Below are 19,337 nucleotides of genomic sequence, written 5' to 3'. Positions count from 1 at the left end.
ATACGCCCAAGTGTGTCCCCATGGGGAGCACCAGTCCTCTTTGTTAAAAAGAAGGATGGGAGTCTCAGATTGTGTATAGACTACAGGGGGCTGAACCGGGTTACTATAAAGAATAAGTACCCCTTGCCAGGATTGATGAGTTGCTAGATCAATTGAGAGGAGCCAAGTGGTTTTCAAAAATTGATTTGGCATCAGGCTACCATCAAATCCCTATTGCACCAGATGATGTGCAAAAGACAGCATTCATGACAAGGTATGGCCACTATGAGTTTGTGGTCATGCCATTTGGACTGACCAATGCACCAGCAGCCTTCATGAAGATGATAAATGGTATCTTCCGAAATTTCTTAGATGAATTTGTAATCATTTTCATAGATGATATACTGGTATACTCTAAGACTGAGGAGGGCCATGAGAAGCATCTCAGGTTGGTGCTGGAACGGCTAAGGGAGCAGCAACTCTTTGCTAAGTTGAGCAAGTGCAGTTTCTGGCAGAAGAGTATTGGATTCCTAGGCCATGTAGTGTCTGAGGAAGGAGTCTCTGTCGACCAGGAGAAGGTCAAGTGCATACAAGAGTGGCCAAGGCCAAAGAATGCAACAGAGGTTAGAAGCTTCTTGGGTCTGGCCGGGTACTACATGAAGTATGTCAAGGGGTTTGCAAGTGTGGCACAACCCATGACACAACTTACTGGAAAGGATGTGAGGTTCATGTGGTCTGATGCATGTGATAAGAGCTTCCAGGCCTTAAAGAACATGTTGACCAGTGCACCAGTACTAGTATTGCCTGAGGCCGACCAACCATATGTGGTTTACACAGATGCATCCATTACTGGATTAGGCTGTGTGCTCACACAACATGGAAAGGTCATTGCTTATGCCTCTAGACAACTGAGGAAGCATGAGGGCAACTACCCAACTCATGACCTAGAAATGGCGGCAGTGGTATTTGCTCTAAAGATATGGAGGTCATACCTTTATGGTGCTAAGGTTCAGATCCTAACCGACCACAAGAGTCTCAAGTACATTTTTACTCAGCCTGAGTTAAACTTGAGGCAGAGAAGATGGATGGAGTTTGTGGCTGACTATGACCTTGACATTGCTTACCATCCGGGCAAGGCAAATCTGGTGGCATATGCTTTGAGCCGGAGGAGAGCTGAAGTATCAGCAGAGAAGGAGGCTGATGTGTTGGAGGAGATGGTCAGGTCACTGAATCTAAACACCTTGGTCAGTGAGGATGAACCTCTAGGACTGGAGGTTGTGGATCAGGCTGATCTCCTGAGTAGAATTCGACAAGTACAAGGCTTGGATGAGAATTTTTGGATGAGAATTTGCAAAAGGTTGCAAAGAATGACAAGACAGAGTACCAGACGGCCAGCAATGGTACCATTCTGGTACATGGGAGAGTAAGTGTCCCGAGTGACAGGGGACTAAAGGAAGAGATTATGAGGCAGGCTCATAAGTCTAAGTTCTCAGTTCACCCGGCGCTGAACAAGATGTATAGAGACATGAAGAGGTACTACCATTGGGTGAGAATGAAGGCTGATGTGGCCGAGTGGGTGGCCAAGTGTCCTACTTGCCAACTAGTGAAGGCTGAGCACCAGGTTCCCAGTGGCTTACTTCAGAACCTCCCTATACCTGAATGGAAGTGGGATCACATCACAATGGACTTTGTGACTGGGTTCCCCACGACCAGGAGCAAGAAGGATGCAGTTTGGGTGATTGTGGATCGTCTGACCAAGTCTGCACACTTCTTACCAATCAAAAAGGGTGATGGGGTGGATGAGATAGTGAAGATCTACATAGATGAGATTGGGAGGCTGCATGGAGTGCCGGCCAGTATAGTCTCAGATAGAGATCCAAGGTTCACTTCTTACTTCTGGAGGGCTTTTCAAAAAGCCTTAGGAACTAGAGTGAACATGAGTACATCCTACCATCCCCAAACGGATGGGCAATCAGAGAGGACCATCCAGACTCTGGAGGACATGCTAAGGGCATGTGTTCTAGACTGGGGCGACTCGTGGGAGAAGCACTTGCCACTGGTGGAGTTTGCATACAACAACAGCTTCCACACCAGTATAGGCATGTCTCCCTATGAGGCATTGTATGGGCGGCCTTGCAGGACACCCTTATGCTGGACCCAAGTGGGGGAGCACAGCATAATAGGTCCTGAGATAGTGGAGGAGACAACGGAGAAGATCAAGTTGGTCAAGGAAAAGATGAAAGAGGCACAAGAGCGCCAGAAGAGCTATGCTGATAAGAGGAAAAAACATCTTGAGTTTGAGGTTGGTGATCTGATCTATCTCAAGATGATTACCTTCAAGGGTAGGGCCAGAGTTTCTGGAAGGAGGAAACTGGACCCTAGGTTCTTAGGTCCGTTCAGGATACTTGAGAGAGTTGGGGCAGTGGCTTACAAGTTGGATTTGCCATCTGAAATGGATGCTTACCACAATGTTTTCCATGTGTCTCAACTAAGGAAGTGTCTAACTGACCAAGACATTGTATTGCCTGAAATTCCAAAAGATCTTGGTAAGAACCTAACCTTAGAGACAAGGCCGGTTCGGATCATAGATAGAATGGAAAAGGCAATGAGAAAGAAGACAGTTCCTATGCTTAAGATATTATGGGAATTCAATGGCAAGGACATTATCACTTGGGAAACAGAGGCAAGGATGAGGGCCGAGTATCCTGAGTGGTATAATCAGTATGTGGATGGTGAACCATCAAGTATGAACTCAGGGACGAGTTCCTTCCAAGTGGGGGAGACTTGTCATGTCCCAAGTTCTAGATAGGGCCATCAGAACGGGCCATGGTGCGAGGACAAGCACCAGCCAGGTCATGAGACCTAAAGGCAAGCGTATCATGGTCCAAAATGGTGGTTAAGTGCATCAGGAAGCTGAGACTTAACCAGAAAGGAGGAAAGGCAAGCTCAAAGGAGTTGGACAAGTGTTTTGGTAGCTGGCCGGTGAGGTATGGTAGCTCGTCCAGCTGGGGGAAGAGTGTAGTGAGTTCACAGCAGCTCAAGTGAGTTCAGGTCAGCTCCAGTAGCTGGAGTGTTAGCTCACTCAGCTGGGGAAGCTAGTGACCAGCTCACCTCAGCTAGATGGAGTGTTTGGCACTTGGGCGGTTGGACCGAACAATGGGCGGTTATGGGTCCGGCTCGGTGGTGACATGGTCTGGTGTGACCATGGAGCTTGGCAAGTGAGCCAGGCACTTGACAAAGTGCTGGCAGGTGAAGATCGATCAAGGAGAGCGGTTGGGAGCAGTTGGAGGCAGTTTGGCCGAAGGGTTGTGAATGAAATCACATGCGCCCATTTGCCCAAAGGCTTGCAACCGTTCGGCCAAGGGTGGTTGTCGATGGCATTTCCTATAAATAGGAGTCTCTGCACATCGATTTAGATCACGAAAAATACTAGGCAAACCTCTGCCAAAATCACACCAGAAAGAAAGAGAGAAGAGGACCGGCGGTAAGGCAAGTGAACCGAGCGGTCAGTCCGGTGGGATTCAGGCAGTGGAAAGATCAGGCAAGGCGATGGCAGGCGGGCAAAGTGAAAAGGACAAGAGGAAGGAATCAGAGAAGGAAGGGGCTGCAGAGGAGCGCACGCCTAAGGTCAGTGATGCACTCTGGATGGTTATCGCCCAAGACCATGGGTTTAAATGGTCTGGCCGAGTGAACCATGATGTGTTGGTTGCATCTTTTACTGCTTTTCTCTTTGTCAATCTCTTCCCTACTATATTCTGAAGTAGTTGGTGGGTTTATACTCACGGACGGACCCCCAAGCCTTGGTTAGATCAGAGTAATCTCTCCATGGCCTTGGTTGGGCATGTGTGGTCCGATCTCATAGTTCCCAAGGGAGTTATTGGGATTTGGCGTTTGATATCTCTTAATGGGAATTTATAATGAATTATCAAAGTGAAGGAATGAATTTATATCATTGTTTTTAGAGATGGTCCCTTATGGCTGGTTTGGCTGTTCTTGGCCGAGATCATCATGATTGAGGCCGGTTCTGGGAGATCCAATTGGACCATTCTCTTAGTTTAGATTTATCATGATTTATCAGGGTTTTTATTTAGTTTTTGGTCGAGTATTTGTAGTAGTCACTTTTGGAACAAAGATGTAATCTAGGGTCCGGAACCATGTATTGCTAGTATTGATGTTAGGATATCGGATGATAAATGTATTCATGTGTTGTGGGTTTGGTTTCAGGAACCAGCAGTGACCGTGGCAAAGCCAAGGAGTCTTGAAGACCTGGCCGAGATGGATGTGTGTGATGTGTGTAGTTTAGAATGAACTTATGATAGCCTATTGTGCAACTTGTGTGTTAAGAATGATTTGTATGGATCACATTGACTTATATATATGAAATGATCTTTCTCTTATGCTTCCGCAATGTACATGTTTGATTATGAACCTCAAATGAATGAAAAATGACTTAGAATCTATTGGACTTAAACCGGCTGAATTACACTTAGACATCTAGGTAAGGCCGCGGACTGGTTGGGTCGAGGGATCCAGGTTTGGGTCTTACAATTCTTCTTAGTCTTCTAAGAAGCTTCTCCTCCTTCGTTGTGAACACTGAATCTTCCGTGACCTCTACCCCTGCTACTATAACCTCTACCTTCTCCTTGATAATTGCTATGGTTTCCACGACCTTGCATATCATTCTTCAAAAAACATTAGCTTCAATTGATCTTTATCTTGGGTTTCTTTTTTTATGCGTTCTTCGAAAGCCTTCAATCTCCCAACAATATCTCCGAACCCCGTTGAATTTAGATCCAACACTTTTTCTAACGAAGCTACGATGTGAATGAACTTCGTTTTTGGAAGTCCCTTCAGAAACTTCTTTACCATCTTCGATTCTTCCATTATCTCTCTTAACGCAGCTGCTCTCGATGCTAAGCCTGAAAGTTTTCCTACGCAGTCATCCACCGTGTTTGTGTATGTCATCTTCAGCTTGTCGAACTCAGACATCAAAGTCTGTAACCTCGCTTCTCTCACACGATCAACACCTAGGTTACGGGATTTGATAGCTTCCCAAATCTTCTTCGATGTATCATGTTCTCCTATCTGAAGTATCAGCGCCTCCGGGACGATTGAAAGATTAGAGCAATCGCCATATTGTTCTTCTTTGCGTCATCGCTCCCTGGATCAATCTTAAGCAAACTTCGTATAAACGAAGCATTACTTTCATGCGCATCAACCATACGGTGTAGTTGGTCGATGTTAGCATCAGACATCTTATTTCCTTCTTTATCTCAAGATCTTTATCACGTGCTTGAGAAGTGACATCGTCTCCCATGCTTTGATCGAACTACAACTCTTCTTGTAAACGATTTTCGAAACCTGGAGCTCTGATACCAATTAAAGTTGCAAGAACACAAAAGTATAAGAATTAACACTTCTTATTAGATTTAGAAACTCTCTTAAAACTAAATCAATGTGTTTCTCTTGAGCGATGCAACATCTCTGCAACTCCTTATATAGGTCGAAGCTACTTCTTAACCTAATAATAATATGGAAACATTCCTAAACTCGATATGTTTTCTTTTTTTCCTTAACTTACTAAACTTCCTTTTTAATAAGTTAATTTTCTCCTTAAGTTAATCGAACTTATCCAACAATAGTTCGTCCGGGTTTGAACCGGATTCGATCAGATTTGATTGGTTTAAATTGAATTTATTGATGTTCTGTAAAGAATATGCATATTCTTATAAAAAATAGATCATATCGAATAATATGTTTAAATAATCGTTAGAAAAAACTTAAAAATAACAATTAAGATGTAACAAAAATAATAAATAATTTAATAGCTCAAATCTAAAATCAATATAAAAACACATTTAAATTTCATTCTCAGATCTTATTACTCTAAATCGTCATCACCTTTAAAAAAAGTTATATACACACTATGTAAAAGCTAAATTATATTTTGAAATACATATTTCACAAACGTAAATATTTCATTTATTAAAATTTTCAAAACAAGTGATCATGAAATAAATTTTAACAAATTGAGAAATAGACAAAAACAATATCTTGAATATTAAACTTTGTGAATCTTCTAATTTATGATTTGTACAGACGTTCAAAAGAAAAAGACAAGAGACGATAAATTACTAATCTTTAATAAATCATATTTTTACTTAAAAAAGAAAAAATAATTATTTCATTAACAAAATCTTGGTTTCTATATGAACCGGAGTTTGGCCGGTTCATTGAGTCGCCGGTTCCCGGATTTTTGATGGTTCAATAGAGTTTTTTAACTGGTTCAACTTTATCTGGGTTTTAACATTAACTCAACCCAAATTATTATTGGTCCATGGTTCAATCTGGTATGTACGTCAATTCGGTCCGGGTTAAAAACACTCGTTGCAGGAAAATAAACAAGATTTAATAATACGGTATAGATAGTTATCTTCTTAATGTTTAGTTAAACTATTGTATTTTGAATTTTTTGACTCATAAAAAGATCATAAAACAAAATAAATAATAATATGTAATATCCATAAAAACAAATCAAACTAAAGATAATAACATTTTTTAAATGAATATCCAAATAGTTATGGATCAAATTAAATAGGATAATTAATTATTCAAAAGAACTAGATCACATTACAAATACCTCTGAAAACTTGGATATTTACTTTGTGTCCTCCCCTCCCCTGCATAGGGTTACATCAGTGTCCACTTCCTTCTTTGATGATCGAAGGCTAATAGGCAGGTACCTTCCGCGACCGCTATAAGTCAATAAACTGTAACGTCTAAGACCGTCCATGACTAATGGACTTTCCAGTCCGTTCAATCGGTCTGTGGGTCCCATTTCGTCTGACTAACATGTGTTAATTTTTCGAGACTTGAAATCATGATCCTGCAATCACCACATGATCTTTCTCTGTGTTTTTTCCTCACATGCACGGTAGCGCAAATCACTTTCTGATAGGTCACATATCCTTTTAATACTCCAGGCCAAACACGCTTAACTCTAGAGTTTAAACGAATGTGTGACGAAAAAGGTAAGCGCATTTTGATCACATAAGTAGCCAAATAAATTATCTTAGACCTTCCATATATGAGGATGTTACAATTAACCATCTCTCAAAGAACGCAACGTCTTTGTTGCACTCCAGGACATGTCTTAAGATGTCTCTCGAATCAAACCCGAGATGGTTAACCAGCTCTGACACCACTTGTAATGCTCGGAGGACCCGTGGCTAATGGGCATTCCATCCCTGCTCACTTAGGATGTGGGCTCTATCTCGTCTGACGAACGTGCGTTAATTTTTCGAGGCTCGAAAACATTATTTGTTGACCCTGCAATCACCACAAATGACATTTCTCTGTGTTTTGGTCTCACTCGCATGGTATCATGAATCTTTTTCTGATAGGTCATTCATCCTTTCATTACTCCAGTCCAAACATTTTTAATACTAAAATTCTGAATGAATATATAACAGAAAAAGTAAGTGCACATTAATGACATATGTAGACAAATCAATTTTGTATACATTTCCATATATCAAAACTTGGGATGTTACGTCAAGATACTCCACGTAGATTATCTCATTTTCTTTAGTTAAAATGAATGATAAAAAGAATTGGACCATCTCCAAGATCTTTAATAAAACCAAAACCAACTGGAACACTACCTTTTGTTTTTTCTGATCTTGATATTCAATGTTCCAATGCAAACTATTTTAAAAGAGACTCTACTTAGTTAGAATAATCTAAAGAATGTTGTATGAGTATTACATAGCACTGTTCATCATATTTATCATTTCCTGAAATATTTTCTTATATAGTGAAAGAAAATAAAATATATAAGGTTGAAATATTTTCTTATACGATAAAAGAAAATAAAAAAAACCGACACGTGGTAACACGTAACTATTCTGGACCATTTATGTGGGGCCAGAATACCTCTGTATAATTAAAAAAAGAATATAAAACTGAAAATATTATTTTTGGCAGTCATTTTAGGGTACAGAAGGGATACACATTTCTTCTACATGTTTTACATAATCAAGATTCTGACCGCTTTGGTATGCGAAGCCGCCGTGGACTGCCTCGCCTCTGCTTATGTGGTAACACTTTTATTTTATGTAGTAATAATTTTGTTATTACAGTAACAAAATCTAGCCTACTACTATTTTTATCAGTTCAATCCATTTCATTTTTCATTTTTAGGCAGAAAATTTTCAGGAGAGAACAAGAATATCAGCATTTAACTCGAGATGACCCATACCCCTCAATAAAATCCTCCAATCTCCCCGTATTATAATATTAATTTTTTTAATGAAAGTGGCTAATTACGAACTACCCCTCTAATAATTTCGGTATTTACTCAACCCAACCTAAAGATCCGACCCACCCTAAGCTAACCCGAAAACCCGACCCACCCTAAACCTAAATGATGTCGTTTTGCTAATTTCTAATCTCCTCCTCTAACTTCTCTCATTTCTCCGATCTAACTCCTCTCTCGACTCTCTCTCGAAACCCTAAAGGGAGATTATGATCGATTGAATCTGTTTCTTGTTCTCCTGGATCTAAACCGAGAATCCATCAAACATCCAACTCTCTCTCTCTCTCATTTCTCGTGTCTCAACTCTCTCTTTGCGATTTAAAACCCTCTGAAACCTAAGTCGAGAAGCGCTTTGTTTCTTCTTCCTTCATCGTCGAAATTAACTCGAGAATTCTTCGTTCCTTGTGGTAAGTTATTAGTTTGTTGTTCTATTGTGTTGAGTTGTGTTGTTTTTTGCGGATTGAGTTGATAAAATTGATTTTCGAAGTTCAGTTGTGTTGTTGTTTTGCGGATTGGTTTGTGTTGTTTTGCGGATTGAGTTAATAAAATTGATTTTGCGGATTGAATTGATCAAATTATTGTTGATAAAATTGATTTCCGAAGATGAATCGTGTTGTTGATGAGACCTGTTGTTGATGTTGTTTGTTGTAATGTCTTGTACAGGGAAGCTATGAAGGGAAATCAAAGGCAAGTCTCCAATGAAAGGCGTCGTCAATCTCTTAGAATCAGAAAACCTCCGGTCTCAAATGCAAAAAAGAGAGTAGCGCAGAAGAAAAATAAGAAGAAGAGTACACCAGTGAGAGAACCGAGTATACACTCGCTCTCAGTTTCATCTGGGTCTGAAAGTGAAGACATGTCTGCTCCATCGTTTGAGGTAAATATATTTTGTAATCATTGCCATTGTTAGTAATTAATAGTACTAACATGTATATATGTATTTTTAATTGTAGGAAATGCAACCAATGCAACCCCTTGAGTTCTACTTCAAAAGCAGTGAATTCGCTCAGACTTGCAAGATACAAACAAAGTGCTTTGTGACCAAGACAGTAGAGAAGATCAAGAAGAAGCTTAAGCCTGAGGCTGAATGGTTCAGAAGTCATCCTCAATTTCGACATTTCTTCCACATGCCAGATGAACCAAACCTGAAGCTCCAAGGGATGTGGATGCTACTCCTGCGCACGATTTGTACTCCAGAAGATGATGTTGCATGGTTTGCGGTTAATGGTGTACCCATCCGCTATTCTATGAGGGAGCATGCCCTCATCTCTGGCTTAGACTGCAGGGAGTATCCGAGGAACTATGAGAAGCTCGGGAGTCATAAGTTTGTGGATTATTACTTCCATGACGTAACTAAGATCACCATCAGTGATGTGGAGCAGAAGATGTTGTCTATGGCGCTGTGTCCAGATAGATTGAAGATGACAGTCTTGTATTTCCTTGGTCGGGTTATCAGAGGGAAGCCAAACGATACAAGACCTTTAGACTCCTTCATATTAAGGATAGTGGAGGATTTGGAAGCTTGCATATCATTTCCATGGGGCCGTCTTACATTTGAGGATGCAATAAAGGAGATTAAGCATGTGATGAACCATCTGAAGGGTGAAGTGAATGAGACATGCGGCTTTCCTGGTTTCATAATCCCTTTAGAGGTAAATCATGTAGTTTTGTGAATTTTTTATTGTTATATAATTGAATATCTTACACTGTGACATTGGATATACTAGGTTCTTGCTTTCGAGTGTATTCCTGCTCTTGGGAAAAAGTTCAGAATCACTCCAGAGAACCCTAGTGAAGACTGTCCAAGGATGTGCAAGAGCCGGTTTATAAAAACCAGTCTGAGGGGTTATCCTTTGGAAGACATATATGATGCGCTTGGAGAAACAAAGGTACATGTATGCATTTATAGACTTATAGTAGAAGCTAGTTAAACAAAAAAATTAACTGCTGTTATTTATTGTTTATTTTCAGGATATTAATAGTGTGCTGGTTCCGACTTTGGGTGAGGAAATTATGCTGGCTCGTATCATTGATGAGGAGCGAGACTATGACCGTCAAGGCAGCCCAAGTGATACATGGAACTACTGGTTAAATGTGAAGCATAAGACTATTTGGTGGGGAGAGTTGTATGAGTTAGATCAAGCTGCACGAGTGTTTCCAAAAAAGAAAGACAAAGCAAAGGTGGAGTTGGCAGAAGGATCATACTCTCAAACCGGTTTAGATTCGATCTTGAAAGGTCTGGAAGGGAGGCTAGTGGAGTTCATGGGAACAGCATTTGCCAGTCTTAACTTTACGGTGGAGGCAAAGCTGGAGTCCATTGACTCGAGGATGAGTAAAATGGAAGAAAGGCTAACTTCTATTGAGAGTAAGCTAAGTGAAGAGAAGAATCATGGTGAAGACATGGATTTTCGACAGTGGGATCATGGGAATTATGGGGATTATGGCACAACAGCGAAGGATAAGGGAGACAAGGAAGAAGCTGGGAAAAGCGGTGAGGGTGAAGAAGAAGCTGAGAAAAGCGAGGGTGAGGGTAATAAAGACAAGGAAAACAGTGAGGCTGATGAGGAAAACGGTAGTGAGCAAGAGCGAGTGTTGAACCGAATGAAGGATGATGAACTGTGGAGGAGTTTGATGGAGGATCGAGAAGAGGTTGGAGGAAAAGTGATGGAGGATAAAGAAGAGGCTGAAACCAGTGAGGAAGTAATTGAGAACAGTCAAGAAGAGCCTATGGTTGAGGCAGAGATCAGTGAGCCTCGGGTTGCGGCAGAGATCAGTGAGGCTCGGGTTGCAGCAGAGATCAGTGAGCCTCGGGTTGCGGCAGAGATCAGTGAGCCTTGGGTTGCGGCAGAGATCAGTGAGGCTCGGGTTGTGGCAGAGATCAGTGAAGCTCGGGTTGGGTCTCCGATCAAAGAGCCTCATTTTGAGTCTCCGATCAAAGAGCCTCATTTTGAGTCTCCGATCAAAGAGCCTCATTTTGAGTCTCCGATCAAAGAGCCTCGGTTTGAGGCACATCAAACTCCAACAACACCTTCTGGTGGTAGGACTAAGGCAATGGCTGCGAGGAGAGTAGTCAATTCTCTAATAAGCACTTGGGCAGTAGTGATGGAAGCCCGAAAAGCTGTGGAACCAGAGGAAAAAACTAGTGAGAAAATTGTGGAAGAAGAGACTGAAGAAGCTGAGAAAGTTGTGGAAGAAGAGACTGAAGAAGCTGAGAAGGTTGTTGAAGAATAGACTGGAGAAGTTGTTGGGAATAAGGAAGCTAGGAGGCCTGGGATCAGACATAGATGTAAGGAAAAGACAATGGTGTTTGGAAAACCGACACCTAAGAGGGGCAGACCAAAGAAGAGTGATTGCACACCACAAGCATCTAAGAGAAGGGGGAAGAGAAAGACTGAACCATCAAAGTGGGTGCAGACTCCTTTCACGGCAGGAAAGAAGCCTAAAACAAAGGCTTAGGCTTAAAGAAGGCTTATGTATCATTTAGGATGTTAATTTAAGTATTTTGAATGTTGGTATGTTTAAAACTTGTAATGCTTTTGGATGTTTAAAACTTGTAATGCTTTTGGTTGTTGGAATGTTGCAAAAGACATGTTTGGATGTTTAAATTTACAGGTGTTACTATGCCCAAAAATGAGTAAGTTGGATAACTGGATTTACTGGGTTTACTGCGAACAATGGAAAACACATGTAAAATGCCAAAATATATATAATATTTAAAAAATAAACACATGTAACATGCCAAAATATATATAATATTTAAAAAGTAAACACATGTAAAATGCCAAAATATATATAATATTTAAAAAATATACACATGCTAAACGTGCAGCCGCCATTTAACACTTAGTAATACATGGTAATCTTCAAGGTGTTAGTAATACTGCTACCCACATAGTAATACTTTGGCAATTTTTACGTTTTTCTAGTTAAACAATCACTAAATGGAATGTTTCGTAGTAAAACCAATGCTTTTATACCATAGGTATCGTTAACAAAGACATTTACATAAAAACTTTATCCGAAATACGTATTTTGTTTGATGCTGCTTACTATCCTTGAACCATTCACACACTAACATTGAAAGTTAAAGAAGTTTTTTGGGAAACTGAAAACAAGATTTTCTTTAACTATTGAAAACAAGCATAAAAATAGTCTAAATCTACGTAGTTGTTATATACATAGTTTACGCATTGAAAATAATCACCAAAATTGTCTAATTTTACATCATAAACTATAATACATATAATGGTTTAAATAACAAATAATAATACCAGTAAATCTTAGTAATTCAAGTAACACATAATAATACCAGTAGTTCGTAGTAGTTCAAATAACACATAATAATACCAGTAATTCCTAGTAGTTCAAATAATACATAATAATACCAGTACATCCTAGTAGTCCAAATAACACATAATAAAATAATTAAACACCTGAACTGGAACCACTTCCACATTCAAAATACGCTGTAAGACCTTCTCCTCTGGCTCTGCCCGTGCCTCTGGCTCTCCCTCTGCCACTCCCTCTACCACCTCCCCTGCCTCTTTGTTGTGGTTTTCCTTTCTTGACTTCAAAATCCGGAGGAAGTATTTTCTTTGCTCTAACTTCTTCTGGTACAACCCAATAAGACATATGAGGAACAGGATATATTGTCCTGTGATAAGCCAAAGCCCATTGCTCTACCAAATAGTACTTAGAGCAATACTCAGATAGATGGAGTTCCTTTCCTGCCTTACTAGTCATGAATGTGGCAGCCGATACTGCATGCACACATGGGTATTTGTCTTTATCAAATTGCTCACAGCTGCAAGTGTACCTAGCCATATCGACGGTATAAACCTTTCCGCCAGCACCATGCACACTGTACTCAAGAAAGAAGCTGTTTAACTCATCAACCGTGAGAAACCCTGCTTGAACACATCTTATAGACATTACGTCTTCCACAATAGGCACAAGCTTCACTGTGACCGGTACTTCAGCTGCCTTCTTCCTATACTTGTTAAACCATTCAGCCATTTTTGCAATGATGAAATCAAACATTGGCAGTAAGGTGTACATTCTCGCATTCTTAATAACACCATTAAAAGATTCTACTGAATTGGTGGTGTCGACATTGTACCTATCTCCTTCAAAGTAACATCTAGGCCATTTCTTCTCTTCAACACTCTTGTCAAGATAGACCGCTGCGCTTGGATACTTCCTGCAAAAAGCATCATAAAGGTACTTGAACTCAGCCACTGTATAAGCGTATGCGCATTCTCTAAACTTGAACGCACAAGTATCTTTGTTGTTATGGACGTGGCCTTTAACATTCTGAGACAAATGCCATATACAATACCCATGTTCAGCCTCAGGGAATACTAGACGCACTGCCTTGATCAAGCTTCTGTTTCTATCTGAAAGAAACACCAATCCGGGGACATCAGTTATCGCTAATTTCAACTGCTCCATAAACCATGTCCAGCTTTCATCATTCTCGCCATCTGCTACACCAAACGCAATTGGGTAGTGGTGATGATCGGGATCCTGAGCAGTCGCGACAAGGAGAACTCCACCATAAACATTCTTGAGGTGTGTTCCATCCACAATGAGGACTTTCCGCATCGCCCAAAATCCTTCTATGCTAGCTCCAAGGGCAAAAAACAGGTACTTGAATTTGTTTTCCTCATCCACTACCACACTACTTCTTGTGCCAATATTTTTCTCCTTTAGCATGTGTAGATAACAGTTCAATAAAGTAAAATTCTCTTCTGGACTTCCTCTCACTTCATTAGCAGCTTCTCTTTTTGCTCTCCATGCCGTTGTGTATGATACTGCCACACCAACCTTGCGATGAACCAAATCAATCAGAACTTTGGGAACTGGTGTGTCAAATGTACCAGGATAATCTTTAGCCAAAAGATATGCACAGATATGTGCTGTGCCTTTCCTTCTATTACGCAGTGTTCTTGTAGTAACAACAGAACATGTATGCTGCTTGATGTAACTTCTAACCGTCCAAAGATCTGAATTATGCAAATTTGCAACTCGTACAAACCACTTACATCCTTCTTTGGCTCCTCGGCATTTAATCACAAATCTCTTAGCATCCGACTTAATGATATCAAACTCAAAACAATTCTGATGTGCGGCCGTCTGAATATGAACTTTTGCTTCCTCCTTGGTTCTAAATTCTTGACCTAATTCCAAATCAATACCATCATCCCGTGGCTCACACACAGCAGCATGCACCTCAATTCCTTCTTGAAGAGTTAGCACACCACCAGTACCTTCATTATCAGTTGCATCATTCTCAATATGATCTTTATCACCAGCCTCGATATCAGTTGCCTCTCTATCAGTAGTCTCTCTATCAGTGGCTTCTCTATCAGGCAGTGTTCTAGTAGTAACAACAGAACATGTATGCTGGTTGATGAAGCTTCTAACTGTCCAAAGATCTGAATTCTTTAACTTTGCAATTCGCACAAACCACTTGCAGTCTTCTTCTTTGGCTCCTCGGCATTTAACCACATATCTTTTTGTATCTGACTTAATTATATCAAACTCAAAACATTTCTGATATGAAGCAGTCTGAATAAGAACTTTTGCTGCATCCTTGGTTATAAATTTTTGACCTAAAACCAAATCCATACCATCATCCCGTGGCTGATACACACCATCATGCATCTCAATGTCTTCGTCAAAAGTGAGCACACCACCAACACCTTCATTACCAGTTCCATCATTCTCAGTACCATCTTCATCACCAGCCTCAAAATTAGTAATCTCTCTATCAGTAGCCTCTCTATCAGATAGACCAACATAGACATCATCTGTTTCATCATCCTCTTCTGAAAGTTGCACTTCTTTATTGCTGAACTCCACATGTAGAACATTTCTACACATCTCGTGATTTACTTGCAGTAGATAACCAAAAACGTCTTCATCATTCCGGATATATGATGGCTTGTACGAATACAATAGCATCGGGAAGTAAATAATCTTCACTTCCATCTTAGATTCATCTACCTTTATCTTTCTGCAAATACCACCAACCAAACCAGAGTAAGTGACCTCCTCCACTGATTTCTTCAACACAATCGTGTGAATTTCATCTTCTCCGTCACCATCTCCCGAGACCCATTTTATTTCAGCCCCATCCTTCATATAATATCCTCCATAATCAAAACATATAATTGTGCAATGCGGATTCTGCATTTTTCCTGAAATAAAATAGAAGTATAATTATTAAGAAGCTTAAAATTGATTCTGACACCGTATTATCTTATTTTACTAATACTAATTCATTTCAGTACTATACTTGGTAATACGAGTAATACTAGTCGAACTTGTCAACATAGTAATCCCAGTAATACCAGTAAAACTATTTTGTCTTAGTAAACTTAGTTATCTTAGTAGTACCCAGAATCTATTCTTCAACTAACTAATCATCTTTTAAAGACGAAATGGTTAGGATGTTACATTACCCATAATGTGTAATTCATCCTAATGAAATTACACACAAAAAACATCAAAACGGACATAAAATATACCCAAAATCTATAGACCTAGTTTTCAAAATCGTTTTTAAACTCACAAATTTTCATCGGATCTTCTTGTTTTTACACTAGACAAGATATACAGTTGATATTTCAAAAATTTCATCAAAAACGGATATAAAATATACCTGAAATCCATAAAAATAGTTTTAAAAATCGTTTTAAAACTCTCAATTTTTCATCAAATCTTACAGTGTTAATGTTACCCATCATATACACGTTATTTAAATGTAAATTTCACAAAAAAAAATCATGGAAAACGAACCTGAATTATCTGTTTTGGAGCTTCAAAAATCGTCAATGGAGGAAAAAGAGAATACGATGAAGAAGGGGAGAAGGAGATATGTGGGGCACAAAAAATCTGATTGGTTAAGGTTTTTTTGTGGGCCATGTAGATTGTTGAAATATGGTTGGTATTTAATTGGAGAATAAAGGGGATGAAAGGGAGAGGGAGTGATCGAGATGTGTAGAAAGGAAGGAAGGAGAGTAAGGTAATTGCAAGGAAAATGGAGGGATAAAAGGGTTAGTATGAATAGGGAAGGGATAGTGTGAATATTTTTGAGAGGGCATGGGGTATATCGAGTTAATCTCCTCTTTCATCTTCTTCCTCACAATAAGAAACAAAACTAGTTACCGAATAATCTTCAAACTCATCCATTAATCTCTCACACACGATCTATATTCAATGTGATATCTGATTATACATGACGGTGAGGTTCATCTATAAAAAGGTAAGATTTCCTACTTTGAGTATAATCCTCTCATTCTTCTAAGCTAACCAACAAACTAATTCCGTGAGATATGGCTAACATTTCGGTCTTCCTCTCCGATTTGCAGACGGGCCGCTCCTCCTACACTGTACAAGTCCGGTTGTTCCGTTTGTGGGAAGCCAGGAATGTCCGCTGTGGTGAAGAGCTCATGGGAGTGGATATACTTCTACTGGATTCTCAGGTAGCTTATTTAACTCAGCTTTTGTTCATGAACAGTGTTATTTTTCATGGCGTTCTTTGGTGTTGCTCAACTTTTTTTTTTTGAGAACTGTGTTGCTCAACCTTGCTATCTCAATAATCCCTTACGGTTTGCTACTTAGTCCTATGGAAATTTATGTTATAGAGTTTGCTTAATGCTTGAGAGGATTGAACTAATACATTCAACATAATACCGACTGAGATTATACGGTGGTGGTATGAACATGTTCAGGACTTCTACGGCGACCACCTTCAACGGAGGTCTTCTCAGAAATTTATCAACTTTCCTGAAGCTTCAAAGATATCTCAAAGCGTCCACAGCCATGGAGAGAACCAAAGTCCAGAGTACTATGCGGAGCCAATCGTACGTTTCCTTAGATCATTTTCTTTCATCTTTTTTTTTTTAATTTAAGTATGCTTACTTCCTTTGTATTCTTTTACTGGAATTCTCTTTGTCTTCTGGTGGTTTCACGGCGGATCCATCACTTGAGTGAAAGGTTGTTCAAAATGTGGGCTCCAAAATAATGGATTTGACAGGTTTAAGTATTTTTTCCATGCATGAAGCTTGGATTCGTATTTAGCTATTTTAGTAGGAGAAATGAGTACTGAAGAAATAATTAATATAAGTAATATTTTCTTGCACAACACATTATTTAGCAACAAATCTGTTTCTAAGAGAGCTACATATGTATGTACTATGTAATTCCTAATTTAGTTTTCTTGGTAAATCCAGTTTCGATTCAGAAACATTGCGGCTATCTCTCTAACTATGCAGATCTGTGCGAGAGTATATGATTGGGCAATTGATGTGTCTTGGTTTTTCCAAGAGTTAAGGAATTCATGTTGTTTTCTTTGTGCTTCTGAACTCTTATGTTGATCCAGAGTACAAAGACTACATAGGTAATTTGATCAACACTCTTTATGCATATTCAAAAGTTACATATCAGTTGATTATTTTCTTTGATGTCCTGTGTTATAATCCCTCAACATTATAGAGTGTAGAAGTTTAGTAGTCCAACAAGTTGATCACATATAGAAAACATTGAACTTTGAACTACTTTTTCATTGTGTTTAAAAGTACCCATTGTTCATACTTCATCTGTATGAATGATGACATGACATCGGGTTTGACCGAGAATGTATTACAGCGGACGTAGCGCTGGTTTAACTCCATTGGTGCAGGCTTAGCAATGTCACCAGGTGATGTAGCTTTAAAGGTGTAGCTGAATAGGTTTTCTAATCTTAATCCCAACTTCTCATCAGCCCCTCCATCATTCACCAAACAGATTTGCGGGCCTACCAAAATATAAAAGCAGAAACGTTTATGCAGCTTATTTGCCATTTCTGCTGGAGAACAGAGCTAGCAGCTGCAAATACTGAAGGAAGCTGAGAGCTTGACTTCTTGAACGGCGTCAACCTTGATTCTCAATTTCCAAGTCATTTTTTTCAGTTCCACGGTAATTTCTTTACTCTTTAGTTTGAGATACACCATGCTGAGTGGCTATTTCTTTGGTGGCTGTTTTAGATTGCTAAACTGGAATATGAAGCTAGAGTGGAAATCATTGTGAAGGATGGTTTTTGTCTGATAAAATGATGCAGATGAGTGATGGACAAAGGATAGAAGCATTGCAAAGGACAAGAATTCTGAGACAACTGTGAGATCTAAATATTTACATTTCGATACTACGGAAACTTAAAAAATCTTCCATCGTTTTTAGACTTTCACCCTAATTGATTCAATGTCCACAATCTCAAACAAGTAAGATATCTGCATATATTCTAACAGATGTGTGTTTTTATGTTGTCTCCAACATGTAACTAATAGTGTGATCTTTCTCTTTCTTTTTTTGAATATTCGGTGACCACAATCAATGATTTCCAAAAAGCTTTTATATCTCAAGAACTGTGATGCAATGTATTTTCCTCCATTACTCTATTCCAAACTTTTTATACCTTTCTATCGGAGGAGCTCCAATTTTAACATTTCCAGACTTTGTCACTCACTTTCTCTATAATTGACTTATTAAGTAATTTGAGTTTGGCTCCATTTTCTTCAATTTGGGTTTTCTGGGTTTAATGTAGTTTTGAAATAAATTGTAAAATCAATAACATTATGCAACTTATCGGAACATGTATAAACTTGGGTATATTTGTTTTGTTCGATTCTTTGTACATGGGCCTCTGATCCTAAAGTCTAATTACAGTTAGGCTCGAGAGTACACCAACGAAAGTATAATTTTAAAATGAATGGTAAAACAATTAGTTGCAAATGTTTTTAAAAAACATTTAAAATAATTTTATACTAATATTTTATTTATTCGTCCGCCCGTAGAGCGGGTTTATCCTACTTTAAATATATAAAGACAAAAGATCCATAAATATAGCTTTAGTTAATGCATCAATGGCATATGGTGTAAATATATTGGAAAATTAAGAGGTAATCTAAATTTGTACTCTTCGTTTAATATATTTAATAATTAGACTTTGACCCGCCCAACCGGACGGGTATTTATTTTATGTTTTTTTCGTTTTTTTGTT

At 39.1% G+C, this 19,337-nt stretch overlaps 1 protein-coding gene and 1 long non-coding RNA gene across 6 annotated transcripts; both read left to right on the top strand.

Moving 5' to 3' along the window:
- Positions 1-6,770: 6,770 nt before the first annotated feature.
- Positions 6,771-11,524, top strand: LOC130495683 (uncharacterized protein At3g43530-like). The gene is made up of 5 exons (XM_056987138.1): positions 6,771-6,802; positions 8,960-9,170; positions 9,247-9,945; positions 10,021-10,182; positions 10,265-11,524. Exons 1-5 carry the CDS (start codon positions 6,771-6,773, stop codon positions 11,522-11,524), a joined length of 2,364 nt encoding a protein of 787 aa, XP_056843118.1.
- A 4,885-nt stretch (positions 11,525-16,409) lies between these two features.
- LOC130496134 (uncharacterized) lies at positions 16,410-18,761 on the top strand. 5 transcript variants are annotated; one of them, XR_008935184.1, is made up of 6 exons: positions 16,410-16,562; positions 16,669-16,782; positions 17,032-17,699; positions 17,878-17,999; positions 18,086-18,256; positions 18,325-18,757. It is a non-coding gene; the product is annotated as an uncharacterized LOC130496134 (long non-coding RNA). The 5 variants fall into 5 exon arrangements; XR_008935186.1 differs by having other exon boundaries at positions 17,948-17,999; positions 18,130-18,256; positions 18,325-18,755; XR_008935183.1 differs by having other exon boundaries at positions 17,948-17,999; positions 18,325-18,753.
- The last annotated feature ends 576 nt before the right edge of the window (positions 18,762-19,337 follow it).

Source organism: Raphanus sativus, chromosome 6 (genome assembly GCF_000801105.2).
Source record: "Raphanus sativus cultivar WK10039 chromosome 6, ASM80110v3, whole genome shotgun sequence".
In the NCBI taxonomy this organism is placed as follows: Eukaryota; Viridiplantae; Streptophyta; class Magnoliopsida; order Brassicales; family Brassicaceae; genus Raphanus; species Raphanus sativus.
This window is presented reverse-complemented; position numbering and strand designations above follow the sequence as displayed.